This window comes from Sinocyclocheilus anshuiensis, unplaced genomic scaffold (genome assembly GCF_001515605.1).
Source record: "Sinocyclocheilus anshuiensis isolate Anshui unplaced genomic scaffold, SAMN03320099.WGS_v1.1 scaffold396, whole genome shotgun sequence".
NCBI lineage: Eukaryota > Metazoa > Chordata > Actinopteri > Cypriniformes > Cyprinidae > Sinocyclocheilus > Sinocyclocheilus anshuiensis.
The window spans coordinates 1,802,218-1,817,856 of NW_015558623.1; the positions used below are offsets into that span (position 1 = coordinate 1,802,218).

The following is a 15,639-nucleotide window of genomic DNA, read 5'->3' on the forward strand; positions in this document are numbered from 1 at the left end:
TCTTCGTATTATAGTGAGGCCATCTCTCAGAGGAATAATGACCTATAAACAGAGATCAAACAACTTGCATTCAGAACTGTCTGGGTTGTCTGTTTATTGTAAAACATAAGTTTTATAAAATGAATAAAAGCTCATATTTGAGAGAAAAACTTGCACACCTGCTCTACTCGAAAATCATTTGTGACAACCTGATTAAAATCTCGCAAGGCTTTTCCAAAATCATCTGCTGAGTCCTTGAGGTAAACTCTCCCTTTAAACAGTGTGTTGTCTACACATATAACACCATCTATCCGCAGCAGGTTATGGTCCAGGAGGAACTTGTAATAGTTGATGTAGTTATGTTTGTCTGCGTCAATGAAAACCATGTCAAACTGCTCTCCCGTGGCAGCTAATTCCTGCAACATAGTACACTTTTAAAAGCATTTTCTTAACAAAATAATCAAATAATCAAAATTCCTTTCTGGACAGGACATATTTAACAGCTCAAATGCCTGTGGAGATGTAGGTAGGACTTGTTTTTCCCCACCTTCAGGGTATCCATAGCAGGCCCAGTCTTCACAGTTATCTTTTTACCATGGGGAGACTTGTCAAATATAGGTTGTGCAAATTCTTTCAGGTAAGGTTCAAGCTCACAGGCAACAATTTGGCCATTCTCTGGTAAGGCCTCCGCCATTGACAAAGCCCCATATCCTGTGAACATTCCTATCTCTAAGACCCTCTTTGCTTTGCTCATATGGACCAGCATCTTTAATACCTGACCTATAGAATGACAATAACCAGTCTTAAAATATAGATTGCACATATACGCAACTGTTTAAAAGTTTAGGGTCAGTAAGTTTTTTCAGTGTTTTGTAAAGAAGTAAAATAATTATTTTCCATTTTATTGGTTTTATGAACAACTGTGAGTAATTGTGTGCATCTATGAAGACATCAAACATAAAGTACACATTATGAAAATTTAAATATTCATTAAATGTTGCAATTAAACTAAGATTAAATAAAAAGATTCGTATTTTAAAGATGTATACCTTCTACCTGTCCAGTGATGCATGTAATAGGAAGCCTGAATAAGGTTTTTCCATCCTCATGTACCTTATTCCAGTCATGAGAAATTGATTTCCTTAAGAAAATAAATAAACAGTCACAATGTATATATTGCATGTTCATACACATCATACAACATTACAATAATGCATAATTGCATGTGACTGGCAACCAAAATAATCTTGCACTGCACAAACACTTCCAGGACAAACACAGTGTAACCACAAACACACCCTAAACAAAGGCACATCATTCACAAAACTAATCTGTAACCCACACAAAGGTTCAGGTGAATAGTTACCTATACAACTCACCTATACAACTCAGCCAACGGTTCACTTTCCTGGCTGCTCATTTGTTCAAGGTAACCATCCAATCCGCTAGCAATGTCCAGGGCCTTCTGAAGATTATCACACAGCTCAGCTGGAACATTTGCATTATTCTCTGCGATCTCTTTAGCCTTCTGAAGGTACTCAATGACAAATTCCACAGGAGTGTCTGAAACTAATATTAAAAAGATGGATTAGTACATTTATTAGTAGGGTGTGATTGCATGGTTAGATGTGTTATGATGCATACAATCATAGATTTGAGATATATATATATATATATATATATATATAAGCTTTCATAGAGGTAAGCCTATGCAGTACAGCTACATAACTTATTACTGATGTCTACTACCTGGTAGAGAACTGATTACATAACACACCACGCCTGTAGAATGTAATATTCATATAGGCCACATAACATCACATGACCTTGCGGTCTTTGTAAAATCCTAATGTATTGTAGTCATGTGAGTCATGTTGCTTGCTGCAACCATTCCAAGAAAGAAAGAATGAATGAATGAATGAATGAATAAATAAATAAATAAATAAATGGGTGCAGTTTGTTGCTAAGAAGAGCAACACAGTGGTTCCCAGCACTGTTTTTTTGGCAGGTGACCATAAAAACATTTAATTTAATTTGCCATTCCTTCTCCCACCTCACGAGCCCCTTGCAGTTCCGTTATGAACCGCTAGGGGTCCACGAAACACAAAGTGAAAAAACATGCACCAACTTCTGCTTAGTTAGAAACCGTAGGCTAATTGTTGCTGTTTTTTATAATAGCAATAAAGCTTAAATAAGGCCTACTGCAATTTTGATGTGCCCCAGTTGTAGGCTATTAGTGGCGGCTCGTGGGTTTTAAAATAGAGGAGGCACACTAATTGTATTGGTCTGGGATCCCTGCCGATTATTATTATTATTATTTGCTTAACCACTTTAAAATGGCTTTTTGGTTGCTTTTAGTCAGAAAACGTAAAGAAAACGACATACATACAGCAAGATAATATAATTTCACTTACTTGGCCTATCACTTGAAGCAAACATCCATCCCTTCCTAAAAGTCTGTGTTAAAAGAGAGCTGCCTGTTGCGCCATTTAATTAAGCCGACTGCTGGAGCCTATATCCAGTTTTCCCTAAATTTGTATATGTACTGTTTGAATGACAGCTTGGTAAATCTGTTGGCAATCAAAAGTACTTGGTACATTATCAGCGCAGGGGCAGACGTTCAAACTAATATCACGTAATTTATGTCTCTATGATTATTGGTTGATATCAGAAGGGAGGCTAGGCTCCCTTACAAGGTTTATTTTCTCAACACTCCTCAGCGCTGAAAGTGAACACTCGATGCTGATTGGCTAATTGTTTTTACCAACGGAGGCACGAGAGCTCAGCACTCCCCCGGCCTCCCCCTCCCCTTCTCTATCACCTGGCGGTTGTAATTACATCAGCAGATTCGGCACATTCGCGATAGAAAAGCGGCGCTTTCACGTTATGGTATTACAACTGTGAGATTACAAACAAAAAATACACATTCTGAGACATGAACTGAAATGAATTGTGAATTTTATTAACATTAAATCATCGTCCTCCTCCCATTTTCACCTCAAAATTATGGGGAAGCTGTGCCTCCCCTGCCTCCCCCGACGAGCCGCCACTTACAGAAACTTGGTATCTTAATTTGAAAAATAAAATTATATTTCCGAAGTGAAATTACCATGGATTCTGATAGATTCTGATACAGGATGTCTCTGTATAGGGCTCAGATTCCTCTGAGCAAGATCATGAAGTTTAACTTGCAAAACCTGTCCAAAAAGAACTTGGAACATTACTCTGTCAACTTGAAACCACTGACCGAGTTTAGTAACACACTAACCCTGACTGGAATTCCACTCGTACCGTTTAAGGTTATATTTGGCTGTGTGTCTGTGTGTAGATTCCAAGTAAGAGTTGTAAGACTATGTAGATTACACATGCTTTAGATCTGCTGCAACAAACAGAACTGACGTTATTTCAGAAAATGTGCGGTTTGATTTGTCATTTAGCGATCTGTAAAAAGTTCGGGAATACAAACTGACGCACGTAAACATTCCTACCTTTTGCTGCCTGCATAGCGAATCTTCGGTGCATGAATTAGGAGGGTTGTGTTGGCCGTGTTCTCCGTTGCACAAGCCCACCTTACAAGCACAAGCGTTATGCAAATGATCACGTCACAAACTTACACAAGGTAACGAATTCGCAGTCAGTGCATCGCCCCGTTTCTGTGTGGATGGGCGTATCGATCCGAAGTGTCGATATACCGATACTCAAACCAAAAATATCGATACTAAGGTGCGTTTTATTTACCAGTGGTTTTGTTTATTTAACAAAAATAATAATAATAATAATAATGCATACAATATGCATTGAATTGGACAAATAACCTTTGTTAGCGAGTAATTGTGTAGGATATAACTATTTTCCTGCTCATCTGAACACACGCAAATGTTGCAAGACAGAACTAATCAATCACAGAGAGCATTCACTCACTGCTGACAGTGCATTCAAACAGGGCTGCGTTTCCCAAAAGTATCATAAGAAAGCATTAAAGCTTTTGGGAATGGCAGCCCTGAACAATGCTTATAAGAGGACAGAAAAAAAACCATAAATGTCTGAGTTATTTCACAATAAACAAATTGAAATTGTAGCCTACATAGTTTGTGCAATTACAATTATTTAAATTGAACGGTGAAAGATAATAATGATCATGTAAAGGTTGCATTTTATGCATGCAACAGCCATTCACTGGCAGTCCCTAATGGCAGTACAAAATATTGCACTAAATCAAAAGTTCAAATGTTACAAATAAGTTAGAATATTAATGTTGTAATACTGGTAGCACTAATATAAAAATGTGATGATATATGTTACAGTATCATATCGAAAACAAAATAAGGGGTATCGCCCATCCCTAGTGTGCAGCTTTCACACGTGTGCGTGCACAGACTACGTAACTGTGCTTCCGAGCACTGTAGAGTTGAGTTTCGAGGGCTGCTGCTGTCTGACCCTTGTGAATTCCAGTCCACGACCCGCAAACCCACCGGTTTGAGCACCAACCATTGCTCAAGTAACTCATTTCACTTGAACCATATGTTTCTTTAATATTTCAATGTGTCAAATATGTAAATGACTGCAAAATAGTTGTTTATGTTTATACTTCAGAACATTTACAGGGAGTTCCCGTTGAAACCCCTGAGCTTATAATGGAATGAAAGTTATTTTATTATTTTAGATTGGTCATTAATACATCTGAAAACTACTTATTTTATGTTTGTTGTGAGAATACAATTTTTTTGTTGTTGACTGAAATGTTTAATAATATTAACTTGATTTATTCAAGTCTTAAATGTTAATTAACATTACTAAAGAAACCTTACATTTTACACGCACACACACACACACACACACACACACACACAAACAAACAAACAAGCAAACATGACAGTGATTCCAAAGTTCAAAAGTATTGGATATTGGATTGCTTGACATGGCATGCACAGATAAAGTGTAAAATTATTTCGCAATATGACTACCTGTTTTTTGTTTTGTTTTGTTTTTCTGCAGGTAACCTAAAATGTGTTTAATAAAAAAAGGAATCATGAAAGTGACTTTATGTTCCAAAGAGTTCCAAAGTAGGCCTATGTTGGACATACCATGGGGCATGCAAAGTTCAAAAGTCAAATTATTTTTTTAATATGACTGACTTCTTGTAACTAAAACTCCATAAGATATCATTCTATAACACATATCTAGTCCTCATAATCATAAAATTTACTTACAGTATAATTACAAATTATATCCACTTAAAATAAAATAAAAAATGCTACTAATGCACAGTAATTCCAAAAATCATAATTCATAATTTGACATTTTTGGATAGCAAAGGTCAATGAGGTCTGCACTAACTTTGCTTGTGTGCACCTGGTTTCTTATCAAACAGTCAAACCTGTTATACCACCTTCTCTTTATACACCATGACTTCAGTGGTCTTTTCCTTATCTCACTTATTTTGTTATTGTTTTAGTTGTATTAAATAATTTAGGTGTATTCATTAATCATTTATTTTTTTGTGTGTTTGAAAGAAAACTAATAACTGTCTGGGATAAAAAGGGGATCTTGTGATTGTTATCAATGAAACATTGCACACTCTTCGAGTCTATCAACAAATGAAAGTTATCGCCTTCTTTAAACAATGATATTGACATAGAGTTCTCAGAATGGAGGGCATTCTGCATTTTCATGACAGTGCACTTTGGTGCTCCATTTAAGAAACAAAGAAAGAAAGAAAGAAAGAAAGAAAGAAAGAAAAATAATAAAGAAAATGTAACTTCATAATCGTGGACAGATCCAATTTGCATCACAGCACCTGTCCATCATTGAGCTCTCATATAACATCTAGTCATATTTCATAACCCACCCGCCTCGGGGCGTTTGCGCACGTGTGATCATCACATATAACTAACTGTTCGTATAGCGAACGTGAGTTGTGTAAGTTCAAAATCAGTGAGACATCACGGTTTTGGAGAGGGAGAACTTTTCAAACGTTTTCCGCGCAAGCTCCTCCCAGATTCCTGCTGATGCACCTCATGACATTATTTAATGACGCTACAAATATGGAGAGAGCTGAGGAACCTTTAACAGTTAATACATCTGAAATTCGCCAGCCAGCTGTTCCTTGCCACCCATCTTTGGAGAACTCGACGATGGAGAACCTCAACAGACAGAAGGAAACCGTATTCAGCCTGGTGCAGGTGAAGGGGACGTGGAAACGCAAAGCAGGGCAAAATGTGAAACAAGGAATAATAAGAGCACGAGTGTCAGCTGCTAAAATGTGCGTATAAATCAACAAGTATTGCGAGCATTTATAGAAAAACGTAGGTTATTTATTTTATTTCTAAAAGTATGTTGTCAGGTGTGTTTTATGTGGAAACAATGAAGTATGGAAACAATGAAATTAACTAATTTTATTAAAGTCAGGCTGAATCAAGGTGCATTAGGGTCAAAAGTTTTAAGGGTCAAAAGTAACTCCTCCTACTGTCCTGAGAAACTGCACCCACCTGTGGTCAGTTTTTTGACCCACTTAAAAGCATCAAATAGATTGCAGGTCTTAAGGATAATGTGTTTTTATCTGATCCTAAATTTCATTATGATTATTAATATATTAAAAAATATGTATGTATTTAAAGCGAATAGGCTATATTTCATTTTTATGGATTAACAGTGTTTGAGTAAAATGTTAAAGAATTTTTTCAGATTATTTTAATTTAAATTACTTTTAGCATTTCATAGCTTTTGATGTACAGAATTTTATAACAACTTATGTATCATTTTGCTATTAGTAAATGGACATGCTAACAGAGCTACAATTTTAGTTCATACGTATTTCTCTTTAAGTCAGTGAGACAGGAGGAGTCAAATATGAGCTCACTTTACATATCCAATGCAATCATCCGCTTATGCAAAGCAGGTTGTGTCAGTATTACAGCAAAGTGCAGTAGTAGTTTGTGTTGCTATACATCCATGGGGCCTTTTACACCTAAATATTAGAAAAAAATATTATTAAAAATATATATGTAAATATTTTAGATTTTAATTAGTTTGAAAACAGAAATATTGCAGTCAGGTAGCACCACTTATATTTTTTGTAATATTTAATCTGACTTTTGAAAAACAAGCTACAAAATGAGTTATGAGCTTTATATGTTGCAGTTACGAAAGCAGCTCCTCTAGTGGCACCACCTGGACAGTGGTCACCCCCATCACCTTCACATATACAGTTACTCAGACCAAAAATCTTCTTGACCCCAGCAATGACACTCTGCTTTTGGGCCACATCAGAGACACTCAGCAGCTTGAGGCCTTACGGTCCAGCACCAAGCCCTTAAAACGCTTCATAGTCATGGATGAGGTAGTATACAATCTCTATGGTTCTCAGGTCACCGACTACCTCGAGGCCAGACACGTCCTGTACCGGATCCTGCCCCTGCCCACGACGGAGGAGAACAAGTCCATGGAAATGGGCCTGAAGATTCTGGAGGAAGTCCACCAGTTTGGTATCGACCGGCGTACTATGTAATATTAGGCCTTTTTTGCAAATCAGCAGATTTTTTTTCAAGATGCAGAGCTGTGTTTTTATTATTATTTGTCTTTTTAATTTATGTTTATATTTATTATATTTGTGTTTTTATTGTTTTAGATGGCTCTCATGAAGCACAGAGGGCTGTTTGAACTTCTGGAAATGCAGGGGCAGTTTCTTTTAGACTCAAAGTTCCAGTCCAGTATGGTTCTAGAAGACGACCTCATTGACCCTGCTTCTGTTTCTACCCGTGTCGCTATAGAAACCATGTTAGAAGAATTGGCCCCAAACCTGTGGGAGGATGATCTTGACAGACTGGTCGACTTTGGTCACCTGATCAGCCCAGAATTAGAGATGGTATCTTCACTTCATCAGCCGCACATTCTACTATTTTCAAAGGGTTGGGTGGGGTTAAAAATTATAGTATTGTTTCGCTGCAAGGCTTTCAATATTCTTTTCTTAGGCAAGATACATTATTTTAGTCTGTCTGAAAACTGTCTAAAAAATTGTTCTCAGAATTTAATTCCTAAAACTGTGGTTCAGGTTTTGGTTATGCATGCATGCAAAATGCAGCAATAACTTTTTTTTTAGTTTTTTTTTTTTAGAAAGTCCTACCAGCTTTACTCCACGGTGAAGCAGTGAATATTGATATGGCCTACATGGTGTATGTGGCATGTGAGATGGGGTTGCTCACAGAGCAGGAGAAGTTCAGGATCGTCTTGCATGCTGGGGCTGGAGCTGCCAGTGTGGCATCAAGACTGCACCTTTGCTTTGGTTCAGAAATCTCTACGTGACAGACTACAACACTCTGTGAGAATGCCTTTACCAACAGGCCTTGGAAGAGCTGGTAATATATTTGAATCTTAAGGATAACATGCTTAAAGGCTAATCTAGGACTGGAAAAAGAATGCCAAATGCAAACCATAAAACACAACGAACCATATAATCATGCATAGTTAGGGTAAACTGGCTTATCAACTTTTAAAAGGGAGGAAAAGGGAGACCCTACTGTAGAGGGTGAAGCAAGGGGAAAAAATTATTTTAACATTGTTTTACCATGTTATCTGCACAAACAAATGTTAAGATTTTTCGGTAACACTTTATTTTAAGGAGTCCTTGTTACACATGTTATATGTACTTACTATTATAATAACAACTAATTGTGCACAATTACATGCAAGTAAACCTAAGCCAAACCCTAATCCTAACCCTAACCATATAGTAAGTACATGTAGTTAATTGATATTACTCAGTACTTAAATGCATAATTACACTGTAAAAAGGATACCTTAAAATAAAGTGTAACCGATTTTTTATTAATTATTATTAATTAATTATCAATAATTATTTAGTAAATTATATATACACACACACACACACACACACACACACACACACACACATATTATAATGCAAGTACAAGCATCTTACAAGTACGAATTTCATGACTTGAGGTTATTAAAAAGAAGAGATTTTAAAGCACCCAAAAGGGATTTTTAACATATCGTGTAAAGTGTTAAGTCACATGATTTAGAAAAAGTATATATATTTTTTCTCATTCCTCACTTAGAAATCTTCAACGACACTGATGAAGGCACTCTGTTCCGGGCTTATGAGAAGTGGTGCGATGAACTCAGCACTGGTTCACTTCAATGAGACCTCAGCCAATGTTTACATACAAGGGATCCTCTTAGCTTTAACAATTTATACGCATGTATTATTCTATGACAGCTTCTGTTTCCTTTTTATTTTGTATACATTATGGGCATTTAAATGTTTTACATTTAAAACAATTGCTTCTCATTACTATAATTGCCATTTTTGTAAATGGCCGTGAAGGCTGACTTGATATGTGAAGATCTTTCTTTAGTTGTGTTTAAGGGTTTCTTTCCCACCATTTCATATTTGACAAAGGAACATTTCGGTTAATAATGAAATCATTTATTAAAAATGTAAAAAAAAAAAGTCTGTCTGATGTGTTTGATGTAATGCATGCAAGTTTATAATAAACAATTATCTTATTAGCAAGTCTCAATTATGATGAGAAAGATGTAGCCTATTATGTTTCAGAGCAACAATAGCTTCAGTTTTGTGAACATCATCACAAATACCACAGACGTGCAGAAAACATGACACCATTTGTCTGGTATTCAATTAATGTTCTCTTGTTTTTATGTCTTCATAAGTCTTAAAAACAAACACAAGAATACTGGATATTGGTACAACAATACTACTAGATTTGAATCAGATAATCTGATATAAATTTTCACTCCTGTCTTCTTCAATGATTTGTTGCGTAAATAAAACTTCATTTTTTATGACCGTATTGACCTTTAAAATATTGCAGTAGACAGAACTGATAACAAGTATAACATACTGAAGAAGAGACAAAAATATAGAAGAGACTTGTACTTTAGCTTTTCAGTAGCAAATCATTCATCATTATGGATACCCCATATCATTGTGATAAAAATGTGTGTTTTTATCAATCACGATTTTGACTTGATTTAGATTTTTGATTAAAAAAACTGCCTGAAGAACAATATCTACAATGCTGTGCAAAAGTACATACTGTACTGATAAACCAAGATTAATGTAATAAAAAAAAAAGTAAAAAATTCCTTTTAGGATTGATCAACATACATTGCTCAAATCTATTCTCTCTTCTATTCCATTCAATATATATCATATAGTAACATTAGTCTATCTTCTGCTTTTATTCACCAATTTATGTTACAAGACAGATCTTTGAAAATTTGACACAGTATAAATCTAAAGTGTTCAAAATTCCCAACAGCTTTCTCATGGTGATATGACGAACAAACTTCATTCCGTAAATGAACAAACTTCATATCAGTAAAATATTTCTGTGAGTTATAACTAAAGACTGGACATGTTTTTGATGTTGCTCTTAGTGTTAATTAACAGTTGTAGAAGTGAATTGAATTGTGCATGCCTAGACATATGTTACTGGTTACTCCACCCCTGGAAAACCTACACCCCAAGAAGTTAAGTTGCATTTGTGGACAATATCAAGCCAACTCCAGAAATCACACTTTAGCAGTTTTTATTCTAGCTAGTTTTCATATTGTTCTAGAGAAATCCTTCATAAATCAACAAATTGTTAAAATCAGTGACTCTTTAACTAGTAAACTCCAACATGATAAATGAAAAATATATATATATATTTATATATATACACTAAATATTCTAAAATACAAGAAAAGTACTGTACGTAATTGTGCTATTCATGTTACACATGATCTGGATTGAAAGGAAACTAGTTGAATGTAGCATGGGTACTCTCAGGTAACATGTCATTATACAAAGAAACATCTAATCGTCTAACTTTGGTTCATCAAAAGTTTGTTCACAATGCTAACAGCCATTTTCATGTTCATCCATACTGCTGCTGCTGCTGCTGCTGTTGGATGGGATGGGGGAGCCAGAGGACAGCAGGGGGTCACTGCTGCCCACTGGAGACAGGGTGTTGTCCATGAACATGTCCTCCAGCTTGGTGGAGGCCTTGTTGGTGCTGTCATAGACCCCCGGTTCCCCTTCCTCCGTGGGGCTGTCATTGTAGCTGATGGTGCCGTTGTTGAGGTCCAGAGTGGTGGTACGGGACAGGTCAGGACTGGGGAGATGTGGGTACAAATCGGAAGTGCAGTCCCCCATACCAGGCTCTTGTTTGATGGCTCGAGCCACCAGGTCAGTGGAATAAAGGCTTGGAGAGGCTACAACGGCGAGTCCATGAGCACGGGCTTGCATCTCAAGCTCCTGGACGCAAACCAGAAATGACAAATACACACTTTAGCATAACATGAAGCAGTAGATTACTAAAAAAAAATGCATGTGTGGGTGAAAAGTTGTGTGTGTGAACAGTAGGGGTATTGTGAACCAAATGCCATGTGTCAAAATGAGGGAAATTCCCCTTAATCAATTACTTCAGTGTAACTTTCGAATTTCATGCAGCTGAAGCACTGAGCATACTTTATAAGCTTTCAAAGCAATGTTACGCTTGCCATCTAATAAAAAAGCATTTTGTCAAAGGGCATGTCGAAACATACTTGTCCACAAAAGCTGATCATGTTGCCTGGAGCTTTTAACCAATCACAGTATGTGTTGTGAGCTTTGGTTTATTATTAGGTTTACCTGAATACGAAGCAGGAGATGTCTGTTTGCATGTTCTAGTCTCTTTTGTCTGCTTTCCAGCTCTTTTGCTTTTTGCTGCTCTTTCTGCAGTTTCTTAATATAATCCACTGAAGCTTTCAGGATGGTGCCCTTATTCCACCTCATGTCTCTGCAAAAACGAGATCCAGACGGTCACGCTGTAACTACTAAATTTATACATATTGGTATAGAATTGGCTGAATATATAAATACAGTATGTAATTGTAAACCAATGTTTATTTTTATTTCAATATAAATTTTTGAGACTTACGGATCATTTGACCTGGGAATTAATGCCCCCAGCTCCTTAATTCTATCATTTATATTAAAACGCCGCCTCCTTTCAACTGCATGGATGGAAAAGCCAATAAAGATTAGACATTATTATTATTAATTTTATATTCTATTCGGTTATATTATAATTAGCATTTAAAATATACCAAAAAAATGTTCATGCACACAAAGTAATGATCAGACTCACTGAGGTTGTGGTTGTCTTTCTTTTGTCTCTCTTTTGCCAAGGCTCTGACCTCTATTTCTGAAATGCATAATTATGTTAACTGAAACAACTTTCCTCTTAATTACTAAACTTCACAGTTTTAACATCAAAGCTATAAATCTTTCTATTACAGAGTTCACCGTTTCATCCCTAGTGCGTCAATGTATTCAAATGTGTTGCTGTGTGCTAGAAAATGTTAAATTAAATGTAAAAATGTAATTATTTAAAAACTAAAAACTTAAAAATGAAGTACAAATGTGTGTGTGCGTGCGTGTGTGTGTGTGTGTGTGTGTGTGTGTGGAGTATGTTAAACAATCAAGTGTCCATATTGTGTGCAATTACTGTCTTTATCAAATACACAGGCAACTGTTACACATGCCAACTGTGCATTGCCAACAGCTTGAAAATAATTTTTCTTTAATTACTATGTATGTAAATGTAATTTCGAATGTAAAACTTGTTGACACACATTAGGCAATTAAACAATATGTTCTAGATATAAATGTACAGTCTCATGACAAAAAATCCCTTTATTCATGCTTAGAGTTCATTCCTTCAGAGGCCGAGGAAAGGGAAACATACCTACTGGAAAGCCTTCAGGCCTTTGATAAGTGTCAAACTTGCCACATGATCCAGGCTTGTCCATCATGTGCATCATGCCAGGTGCTGGGGTAACTATTTAATACAATATATCTGACATTGATAATGTGCATTCGGAACTGCACACAATATGGATAATTTTACTATTCCTAAGAATGGTGGGTTTTGGCATGGTAACCAAAAGTTTTTATAAACATAGGTAAGATAATGTAATTTTACCAGATAATTCCCTTTTGACGGCCGGTAGGTTAGATGGGCAGGAGTTGTTAATGGTAACCCCAGCTGGAGGAAGAGCATGATTGTTGTACATGTCCAACAGGTTTGCAGAAACTGGAATCTGAAAAATTATAAACCATAACCACAAAGATTTCAGTGCATGTGTTGACTGTTTAGGTGCTTATATGAATCTTAAACATAACAAGCATGCATGATACTACAATCCTGATCATTTATTAGGCCCTTTACCATATTAGTCATTTGAAGTCCTGCATCCATGAATCCTAGAATGTCATCATTGTAGCTTGATTCCAAACTTATGATGTCTTCAATCACATCGTCCATCTGTAACAATTCAAATATAATATAAAACAAGAGCATAATGTGTTGACATCACCTTCTAATTAGTGCTTTATGTTAGTAATGAAGTCATAACCTGGCTAATAAGAAATGCTAAACCAATAAGATAATTGACTATTAAAAGAATGAAAGATGACCATACACCACATACATGAATAATTTCTTAGAACTTCTATGCTTTTTTCCCAGCTGACGCCTTTTACTTTCCTAGAAATCCTTACAGCACTGATGTACTTTAGATCAAAGGCTATACTACGGCATCATCAATCTCTCACAGACAAAGGCAGGAACTCTTTGAAGAAATAGTGAGAAATTTTCAGTTGTGCATCTCACATAACTTGCTTTTTTGACATCTAATAGGGCTCAGCATGCAGTTACTTAATACTCATAACAATTTTCATCCTTGATAGAGTGATGTACATTACCATTCAAAAGTTTGGTCTGGGTAAGATTCTTAAGAAAATAATGCTTTTATTCAACAAGTGACAGTAAGGGCATTTATAATGTTACAAAAGATTTATATTTCGCTTCTAATTGCAAATACTTTTTTGTTTTTTTTTTGTTTTTTTTCTTACTTCATTCATTAAAGAATCCTGAATTTTTTTTTTTTATCAAGGTTTCCACAAAAATATTGAACAGCACAACTGTTTTCAACATTGATAATTATAAGAAATGTTTCTTGAGCACCTAATCAGCATATTAGAATGATTTCTGAAGGATCATTTGACACTGAAGACATGAGTAATGATGCTGAAAATTCAGCTTTTCCATCACAGGAATAAATTAATTTTAAAATAAAATAAAAAATTATTTTAAATTGTAATATTATTTTCATGAAATTGTTTGTACTATATTGCTTATCAAATAAATGTAGCCTTTGTGAGCTTAGGAAACCTTTGAAAGTTTTGAAAGGTAGTGTATATAAAAATATTTGTAATAAGAAAAATATCCAAAGGTTCGTGCTTTGGTAAAATACAAATCATATGGAGAGACATTCTTGTTTTCCCTTTTCCTTATTTGTCTATGGACATTATTCACACACATTTTAGGAAAACTAAGCTGCGTTGGAATCCTGTCACTGTATTCACCATATTTTGACACTATAATTTGGCAAAATGTATTATCTGAAAGTCTGATTGACATAACTGGTGATGCCAGCTTTTGCATCTACCTCTTTCTCACAGTTGAGGGTGAGAAGGGCCATAGGGCTATTAGGAGCGCTGGCTCCTGGTCCAGGGGGCATGCCGTGCTCCGTGGGCTGGCTGGGGCCGGGCCCTGTGCTGGCCTGTGGGCTTAGCTTGGCTCCCAGTGCACTGGACAGGTAATGCTTCACCTGCTGCCTCTGGGTCTGCTGGATGTGGTACTTGGAGGGGCTCTCCAGGTGGGTTTGCACCTGAGTTACAAACAGAGAGGTGATGCCAATATGGTCAGACAGACATTCAGATACTTACTAATACTGTATGTTATCTGTGCATATGATTAATTTCTATTCTGCAAAGAAAATTCTATTTTTTTTATAGAAAAGAAGCTCATATTTGATACATTAAATAATTTTATAATTGCTCTGTGTATAAATATTGCAAGCATGCTAAAAAAGACTAAACGCACAGGCTTGCCTATGAGTCTGAGAAAGGAAATTTAAGAAAACACACTAGTCTGATTAGAAAAAACAGTCGATAAACAAATGTAATCAATGCCGCAAAATGTTAAACTATTTCTGTTTTAGATCAATAAAAAGTCTCATCTTACCTGGTAGTGACTGTACTCTAGCATCTCCAACATGTTAAACGAGACTATTTGTTAGCTTAAAAAATATTCCCTTTGTGGATTCAGTTTATGATGTGCAAAAATTGACCAGTCGTTTTGGCCAGTTGAAGATATCAATGCCAAAGAAAAGACTGAAGATGTATTTAAGGGGCTGGGAGGGGATTGCTGTTCTCATATTGTTTTTTTACCAAAACGATGAATTTATGCCTTTATAGAGTTCATTTGACGTCACTAGTCCATTTCCACAATAGTCCCATTGAAACGATGGGTTACTAGTGTCTAAACTGAAATTGGCTTACGGCTAACTAACATTTCATCTTTAGTTCTACTCATCCTGCATAAAACATTGTTTGTTCTCAGCATCCGGCATACAATCACTGCCACTGTTAGTCTAAAAACAAGACATTTTAAGTTGGAGTTATCTCTGAAATGTTGAAGGGGGAAAGAAAGGAAAGAGAACTTTATTGCCTGATGGGCCTTTGGTAATTGCATTTTTTTTTAAAGCTGAAATATTGTGCACACGTATGTAAGTGCGCACAAA

The 15,639-nt window shown here is 36.0% G+C and overlaps 2 protein-coding genes and 1 pseudogene across 2 annotated transcripts in view; 1 reads left to right on the forward strand and 2 right to left on the reverse strand.

Annotated features, from left to right (window-relative positions):
• Positions 1 to 3,641, reverse strand: part of LOC107680730 (D-threitol dehydrogenase-like) — a 17,175-nt gene extending 13,534 nt beyond the window's left edge. Inside the window, exons 1-5 of the mRNA XM_016476768.1 lie at positions 3,468 to 3,641; positions 1,359 to 1,548; positions 1,029 to 1,120; positions 527 to 759; positions 159 to 395 (exon numbers count right to left, since the gene is read on the reverse strand). Coding sequence (XP_016332254.1) covers positions 159 to 395; positions 527 to 759; positions 1,029 to 1,120; positions 1,359 to 1,548; positions 3,468 to 3,501 — 786 coding nt within the window. The 5' untranslated portion in view covers positions 3,502 to 3,641. The remainder of the gene's footprint in view (positions 1 to 158; positions 396 to 526; positions 760 to 1,028; positions 1,121 to 1,358; positions 1,549 to 3,467) is intronic.
• Positions 3,642 to 6,010: 2,369 nt separating this feature from the next.
• Positions 6,011 to 9,640, forward strand: LOC107680692 (uncharacterized; annotated as a pseudogene).
• A 1,224-nt stretch (positions 9,641 to 10,864) lies between these two features.
• On the reverse strand, positions 10,865 to 15,189 carry LOC107680693 (microphthalmia-associated transcription factor-like). Its single transcript, XM_016476701.1, has 9 exons — positions 15,081 to 15,189; positions 14,503 to 14,724; positions 13,221 to 13,316; positions 12,975 to 13,092; positions 12,738 to 12,830; positions 12,138 to 12,194; positions 11,928 to 12,003; positions 11,639 to 11,786; positions 10,865 to 11,263 (listed from the first exon to the last, which is right to left on the reverse strand). The coding sequence occupies exons 1-9, from the start codon at positions 15,111 to 15,113 to the stop codon at positions 10,865 to 10,867; spliced, it is 1,242 nt and encodes a 413-aa protein (XP_016332187.1). The 5' UTR covers positions 15,114 to 15,189.
• Positions 15,190 to 15,639: the final 450 nt, after the last annotated feature.

Excerpts from the sequence above, each read along its gene's own strand:
- LOC107680693 (XM_016476701.1), bottom strand. The coding sequence starts at position 15,113 with ATGTTGGAGATGCTAGAGTACAGTCACTACCAG. Across the intron at positions 12,195-12,737 it reads GCCTGAAGGCTTTCCAGTAG|AAATAGAGGTCAGAGCCTTG; the intron begins GTATGTTTCCCT and ends TATGCATTTCAG. Across the intron at positions 11,787-11,927 it reads ATTCCCAGGTCAAATGATCC|AGACATGAGGTGGAATAAGG; the intron begins GTAAGTCTCAAA and ends TCGTTTTTGCAG.